General features: G+C 39.4%; 1 protein-coding gene across 1 annotated transcript in view; it reads left to right on the forward strand.

The window, feature by feature from the left end:
• Positions 1 to 4,434, forward strand: part of HPN (hepsin) — a 925,289-nt gene extending 920,855 nt beyond the window's left edge. Inside the window, exon 13 of the mRNA XM_044080457.1 lies at positions 4,108 to 4,434. Within this exon, the coding sequence (XP_043936392.1) occupies positions 4,108 to 4,146 (39 nt within the window). The 3' untranslated portion in view covers positions 4,147 to 4,434. The remainder of the gene's footprint in view (positions 1 to 4,107) is intronic.
• The last annotated feature ends 3,965 nt before the right edge of the window (positions 4,435 to 8,399 follow it).

An 8,399-nucleotide genomic window follows, 5' to 3' on the forward strand; every position in this document is an offset into this window, starting at 1 on the left:
TACATTTCTACGTAGGATGAGAGGGGGCACTCCTGACTATTTCTACATTTCTACACAGGGTTGAGGGCATACCTGACTGTTATTACATTACTACATGGGATGGGGGGGGGCACACCTGACACTTGTACACATTTGCTATGACTGTACTGGTATGTTAGGTACTCCATTTCATTCTGTATTCTTAACTATCATGCTGACTAGAGGCATACCAGTGTACTACAGATCTTAGCTTTGATTTACCTAAATTTTAGTTTCTGACATCCTACCCTTCAGAACTAACGTCCCACTGCCTAACCTGGTGTAGTCTGTGTAGGCCTGCGGCGGGAGGTTACCCTTAGGCATCATTCAGAGGCCATAGCACAGCCTTTGTTTGTGTTTGTCTACACCTGTCCTGCTGGCTATGACTGTTGTTGGGTATGTGAACCCCCCTGAATGGCATGTGTGAGTCGCTTACCTTGTGGGTGTCCCAGTATTGAGGGTGGTGTTGCAGGGCTGCCTATATCGGACACACATAGTACACTCCCTACACATGGTTGAGCCCAGGTAGTGTAATGTTTGGCATCCTTTTTACTGTATGTGGGAGTCAGAGAGAGGTGTTATTCCCTGGGTCCCTCCTGTGTCAGTGTATGTGCTATGCGTTGCCTCTTTGCCAAGGCCAGGGCATACTGGGCACGCCTTCTGCCTATTAGGGCAGGCTCAGGTTGTTCCTCATCTGAGTCACTCTGTGCTTGTGCAGGCCTTGGCAATGGTGGTGGGCTATGTGGCCCTGCCCCATGCTGTTCCTGCTGCAGCTGTTTCCGCAGGATCATATTGTGTAGCATGGCACATACGAAGACAATTTGGGTACATGTAGCTGGTGAGTACTGCAAGGTTCCACCAGATATGTCCAGCCGGAACTATGACTAGAGTGTCCCAAACACATGCTCTACTATAATTCTGGTCTGTGCATGTGCCTCATTTTGGAGTTCGTGTTTGGGTGTGCGTGCATTTTTGATGGGTGTCATCAGCCACAGCTCCAGTGCGTATCCAGCATCCACCACTAGGTGACTGTGAAGGATGTCACCATTGGCAAATCTCTGGTACAGCTGCATCAGATGCCAGATGTAGGAATCATGATAGGTTCCAAGGCAGCCAGCACACACATTCATTATTATGCCCTGGGCATCACACATGACCTGTCAGTTGATGGAGGGGAAGCCCTTGCGGTTGATGTAGACCCTACCCTGCTCACCAGGTGGTGCTTTGATGTATATGTGCATGCAGTCTATAGCACCCACTACCTCAGGGTATTCTGCTATTTGGTGGAACAGTTCCATATTGCTGGCCAGTGCCTCACAGGTGTTGGGGAAAAACACGTGCTCACCGACATGTGCTGACATGGCATCCAGGAACTGGTGGAGTAGCTTGGATGCTGATGCCTGTGAGATCCCCATTATATCCCCAGTTGTCCTTTGGAAGGTACCTGTAGCTAGTATTCTTAGGCCTGCATATACCTTGGTATCCACTGGGATGGGTTCCCCTCTGTTAGTTCTGTGTGTGAGGCATGGCCGGCACAGCTCAACAATTTGCTGTAGGAGGTCCCTGTCCACCCTATAGTGCTCCACTATCTCCAGCTCATGTCGCTTCTGGTAGGTTACCCTGGGTCTGTAAACTCCTCTCCATCTCCTCACTGTGGGTTGTTTGACAGCATTCACATCCTCACCACCCTCAGCCTCTTCCACAAGTTGTTGTATGATAGCTATGGCAGCCCCTATCATTTTGCTGTTGTGAGTGTTAAAAGTTCCCCGCTTGTTTACACTGGTGGTGTAGAGTGTGGGAAAAACCAGAGGGAAGGTGTTTACATCGTTTATAGTAGTGTTCTCAGCTGGGTTGGTCTGCTGCCTGTGTAATTGGCTGATTCAGATACATTTCACCTGCCAGCTATGCTAGTTCTCTTAGATTACCTTCCTACTGCTGTTTTCCCTTCCCATTGCCATCCTGTTTAAGCCCAGGGGCGCGGCGTGCAAGCAGAGTGCTCAAATGTGCACAGAGCTGCTATTTCCTGGTTTAACTTTTTTTTTAAACCTTTAAAACCCAGTGACAGCACGCACACTCACTTAGGCAATGTACAGAGTGCTAGGCAAAGTGAGACACACCCCCTTACTTAGCTGTGCTTAGCTAGGAGCAAACCTGAGCCACAGGGTTCCAATCCACATACAGAATGCCTGACACACACCCCTTCATGATGTCAGCTAACTCCTAGGCTTGCACCAAGCTATTCCTACTCTTACACTCTTGGGACCTGACTAGCATGCTGAGGAAAACTGGGATTCACTATCATTCCCCTCATTTGCATAGGATTGCCTGCTAATGCATAGTTACATGTCTCACACTGAGCCTCCCCCCTTAGCAATCACTACTCACTGGCCATGTTGTCTTCTGCCTGCCATTGACTTGCATGGCAGAATAGTGATTTTAGTTAGAATGCTTATTTTAGGTTTATTTTGTTATTTTCCCCCTTTTCCCCCAATCCCATTTGCACGCTGCTGCCCTATGCTTCACTGCCGAGATCAGCTAAAAAAAAAAATAAACATTGATTTTTTTGTTTTTTATGTTGTTTGCAATGCCAGTGATCTTATACTTGGCCATTGGCATGCTTCTTGACTGATATGCAACCTTTATTTGGAGCTGTCACTGCTCCGTTTTGGATTTTGCAGAAATGTAATCAGTTACTAACCGAGTACATTTCTGCAGATTGCACTAGTCCCGCACGGCCGGTTGCAAGCTTCCTGGATCGCAAATTCACCTTATTTGCATGGATTTCTCCTGCAAATGGAGTGATTTGCATACGGGGGTTTAGTCCGTGCAGGACTAGTGCAGGAGCACTTGTTCATGCCCCTGCAGGCTGTTCCTGGATCGCACGGCAGACATATTGCCTACTAGATCTCCTGCACTGATCCTGCATGCCGTGCAAGATTATATACATCTTCCAAAACATAAAAAATAAATATTTTAAAAATTTGACAGGTCGTAGAATATTTGAATAATACATCCTTCCCATTCTTCTTTTATATTGCATAATTATGTTCACATATTCTAAGACTTCACATCCTTTTTGTATTTCCTATATAAAAACCTTCACATCTGAAACAAGGCACTGCACAAATCACAGCTTCTTGGGTTAATTTTTACCATTTCAGCTTACTGGAAAAAAATATACACTAAACAGCAATTTTATAAAATCTCAGGTTGCTCTGTAAATTGTGATCTGTACATCACTATGGCTTCTCAACATTATTTGAATATACTTAGATTTCATGCTTTCTGATTTTTTATTTATTTATTTTTTTGTGTAGATGGCATTTAAACTAAAGTATGCTTTCCTTCTACAGGCTTTACTGACTGTTTTGTTTATACACCAGTTATTTAATGGTCATAGAAGATGTTTAGAAGTACATTACATGATCACATATCATTATGACATCTGCAGTGTTTGCTCATGATTTGCATTTACCATTTTCATGAGGGGAATTAGAACTTGATTTATTAGTCACTAAAGGCTTACACTGTTATACTAGTATAACACACAGATTAGTGTAGCACCTACTCGTCTAGCTAAAGATTTTGGAGTAAGCTTGTGACCAGATTATGAAGGTAAGGATAAAAACAACAAGTTTAAAGAAAGAGAAATTTATATATGATCCACTGAATACTGTGACACCGGAAAAAACTAAGCTGCACTGCAACACTATGCAAGAAGAATTACCACAAACAGACTCATAAGGCCCCACAGAGAGGCAAATTATGCATAGGTCTTCTCTACGTATTCTATGAATATCAGAAAACTGAATTATTGAAATGCAGTGTTTGTCTTACATAACTAACTTCCTAATGATTGTGAATATTGAACACTGAGAATTCAATTTTGTATCATATGGCAAACTGTGGAGCAGGTATAACTTCCATATGTGTTGTATTACTTATTGAGGAACATTGCTAAAGTGTAAAAATCTACGTGTAATGTCAGTCATTAAATGGAATGCAACAAATGCTGGAATTTTGCACAATGACAAATCTTCAAACATTCTAAAACAATTTACCATGTTTTATTCCTTTTTCCTTTCCTAGACTAATCATAACAGCACTGGACTTATCCCGATGGAGTAGTTGCATCATTTCCTAACTTTGGAAGTTTATGGACTTCCTGACTGGACACCATTTGTTACTTTTTTAAGTCTGCAAAAATATATTGTCTGCCCCTTTTCAAGGTATTTTTCATTAATCCCCTGGAGCTGAATGCATTCCACATGAAAGAGTAAATCTCCTTCTATAGGTCTGTGCATAACTATATGTTAGTTAAATTTGCACGCATTTATTAAGCCATGCCTATCATCGTAAATGTTCATTCTTTTTCATTAGGGTCTTGCATAAAGATTAAATGTTCTTGTCATGTTAGTTTCACATTATAAGTTACTTTCATTCATGTGATAAATATGTGTCACACTGAACCTGTGGACAAATATGAACTAAGTTTCTACTCTTCTAAACAATGAAACAAAATGACTATACCCAACAGCAATACATGATTTGCAGCTGACCCTGAGGAAAAGAAGCTGTCATTTTTGTTAGACTTACACAATGAAGCAACTAGTTTTGGTGCCATAGAATTTCAGAAATTGTACTGGTGTTAATCTATAATTATCGTTCTGAATACAGCTCAGCTTACCATCAAGTGGGTATGAATGTGATGGCCTAAAATGCATTTTAAAGCATGGTTCTTGATACATTCCAAAATGCAGAAGAGCCTACTTAGTTTGAATTATTTTATAGGTTTCCACATATTTGTTGTCGTACTTTTGGGCACACACTGCCTATGTAGGTGCAATAATTTTCTAACACCAACATAAAATGTTTAAAATGATAACACCTGTAAACATTCTTGTCAATGGCAACATGCAGAATTAGAATTAAAGGCGAGCCTTACAAAAACAAAACTGTTTTGCTTTGAAGGATAAAAAAACACAATGAATTGTTCCTCTTAATGCCCACTGTAGCATTCTAATATGGTGGCCACACAAAGTAGCATTTAACTTTTGATACTTTGCAGACATTTATTTTATAAACCAAGCAAATATGATATTATTGCAGTGCCTTTTTAAATATTCCATAGATGCCTGAAGGTATTTTGTACTGATGTTTAGTTATACAGCTGATTCAGTTTATAAATAGTGCTCTCTCTTCAAGTTACTTTGTTAATGAATGTTTGTCACATATAATCAGAGCAAATGCTCAATGAAACAGCTGACACTGAAGAATCTGGTGCACTCAGACAAAGGATTCCTTGAGACACATGACAGATGAAACTTTTGTTACTCAAGATCCACACCTTTACACCCCTAATACAAGACTACATCTGTGGTACTTTTTAGGAAGAGTGTTGATGGCATTCATCCTGATTGTGAAAGGAACACTGTTTCCTTTGCAGTCAAATGTAGAATTCAGAAAAGCATTTTGCCTTAAGAAACATTCTCTTTGTATTATCTAAGTGGGTAAATATAAATGAATGAAAAGAGTTGACACAGCCTTGTAAAATAGGGAAGTCACATTTTTAAATAAGAAATACGTCCTAGTCTGAGGTTTTGTTCTCAGTTACAAGCATTGGAATGTTTTACAATACTGTGTACTACTCCAGAAATGAGGATGATATATCATACATCTCACTAACTGATGAATGCAAACCTACATGATGCTTTCTATGTTTACTAGTTACCCACTTAATAACTTGTATCTCTGCCAAAGTTAAATTCTCACAAATGTGTTGTATTTAACATAAAGATGTTACAATAATGAATTAGCCTTCATAACAGCAGCCCTGCCTGATGTTTTTCATAGGATCTTCCCTCAAAGTCATGTACCAGAGTTCATCCTATAGTAACCAAATTTGTGTTCTGGTGTTATTTAAATTGGTTTTACAATGATACTGAAAATTATTTCTGAGGTGACTGAATATTAAGACTAGCAAATAGTATCAATATGCATGGTACATACACTTAATTATGAACTGACAGAAGTATTATTAGTATAACACATTTTTATCATATCTTCATCAGGTTTATCTCTAGAGTATGCAACAGGCAAAATTTTCCATCTATCAAGCTTTTAGCAGATTCAGTACCTTGTGAAAACTCTGCATGAGGTATAGAATAGTAGTAATATAAAACAGAGTTGTCACGATTTCATTTATTGAATCTGTTGCTTAATGTTATCAGTGTGCCATTATTCTGAATATCTTCTTCTATGACTAAGCATCACTGAATGAAATTTTCTTTAGTTTTCACTCCTACATGTAAAGATGTGTTTTGAAACATAAAAATATGTTGGTCTTCTGCCATATGTAAACTTAAAATATGCTAAAGCTTTTTTTATGAATTCCCAACATTTAACTTGACAAAAACTTTATTTTCAAATTTAAACTGGTTCAGATTCAACCCATCAGAAAAATAAAAGTGTTTTTTGCAGGGGGCAAATCCAGCCATATTTCTGATTTGAGGGTATAAACCCACCACACCTCTGAACTGTTATACACCAACTCCATAATGCACAAACATGAAGATGGCAAACATCTCCCAAGAGAAAGGAATTGGTGTCAGTGTACATTTATCAATTCAGCTAATTAAGTTATAGGGGAGCTGAGGCCCTGGGAGATGTATGGCTGCTTGTTGTATGCCACACCTTTTACCAGTGCTCCAATCTTCTCAAATGAATATTTATCTTAAACTTTCAAAAACCTGTCTTAGCTGATTTTATTTAGAAAAAGACTCTTGCCATCTTGTAGGACTTAAAATCAATGACAAACATTTATGATATTGCTGTGTTAGTATTATCACAAAAATATTTAGCAATACCAATGAATTTTCTGGAGGTATATGGAATGCATAAGTGCTAAACTACATTTTTATTAAAGATGATAAAACCAACAGAATAAAACACGAACCAAGTATACATAAAAACTTCTTTATTGCAAGGTAAGCACTTTCATCACAGCTTTATCAGACCGTTAACAGATTAAACCCCATCACCAGTTATAACAACAATGCAAAAGCATTCATTAACAAAACACCAAAAAAATAAAGATAGAGAAATAATAAATATATGAAAAGTGTAAAATGTATAAAATGTGTATTTTAAATGCTAAGACCTCACCCTTTCAGAATAGGCCTTAGAGAAAACCTTCTCATTCAGCCTACTGCCTTGATCAGCCCTTAATCTACTGATCCACCTCACCTCTCTGGTCTCAGTAAAATTCCTCACATTACCTTCCCATGTACTGGGCTGTATCCTATCAATAACTAAAAACTGAGAAGTATGTTGTGGACTAGTATTCATAATATGTTTAGATGAAGCAGAACCACAGCATATACTATATAAATGTTCCCTAACCCTGTCTGTTTTGCCAGTGTAGAATGTACAACATGCTGAACAGTCTTCTTCATCTTTCGGCTTTTCCTGGTTAGGGGTCGCCATAGCAGATCACTTGTCCACTCATGATTGGCAGTAGAGTTTTTATGGTGTCGAGTTGCCAGCCCGGATCCCAACCTTACACACACATACTCATGCCTAGGGTCAATTTAGAGTGCCCAATCCACCTACAGCATGTCTTTGAGATGTGGGAGGAAACCGGAGCACCCAGAGGAAACCCACGCGACCACAGGGAGGACATGCAGACTCCACACATAAGGCACCCCAGCCAAGGATCGAACCAGAGAACCTCTTGCTGTGAGGTGACAACTCTAACTGCTGCACCACCATGGCTGCCCTTACAACATGCTGAACAGTGAACCAGGTAAACGACATAAGATGTCATACAGTTAGCATTCTGTAATCTTTACCAGTGGTATATTTATCCCAGCTAGTGTATTTTGTTGTGTTTATTTTACATTTTTATTAACATTTAATTTAATACAATTGTGGTTAAAAGATGTTGAGTCTTTTGGCCTCCTTCTAAAACAATTTACATTCAGGACAAAGTGACTTCCCTAGTCTTTATGTTGTGAGAAATATGACTGCATTAGCATAAGGCTAGCAAAGATCCCTTGGGGCATTATGCTAATGAGCAGTCATGCAAGCATTCATGCGTGGTGCATTCTACAACTTCTGATTCCAGAAGATCTCATGTTATCACTGTTACAATGTACAGGGCAAGTATAAATTCATTGAACATGACTTGAAAGGTCATGTGTACTGTGTGCAAGTTAATTTTTAAAACATTGTATAGCATCCACTATGGTAAAGTCATTCCTATCCATAGGGACCCCAAATGGATGTTTATGTTTGCATATTTCTGCATGTATTTTGTAAACCTTCCTAGGGTAGCATGCCCCTTGTCTGGATAGTAGTGTTCTAGCTGAAGACTGCAGCTG

The sequence above is a fragment of the Protopterus annectens genome, chromosome 8.part0 (assembly GCF_019279795.1).
Source record: "Protopterus annectens isolate FY-2018-M chromosome 8.part0, PAN1.0, whole genome shotgun sequence".
Classification (NCBI taxonomy): Eukaryota; Metazoa; Chordata; order Ceratodontiformes; family Protopteridae; genus Protopterus; species Protopterus annectens.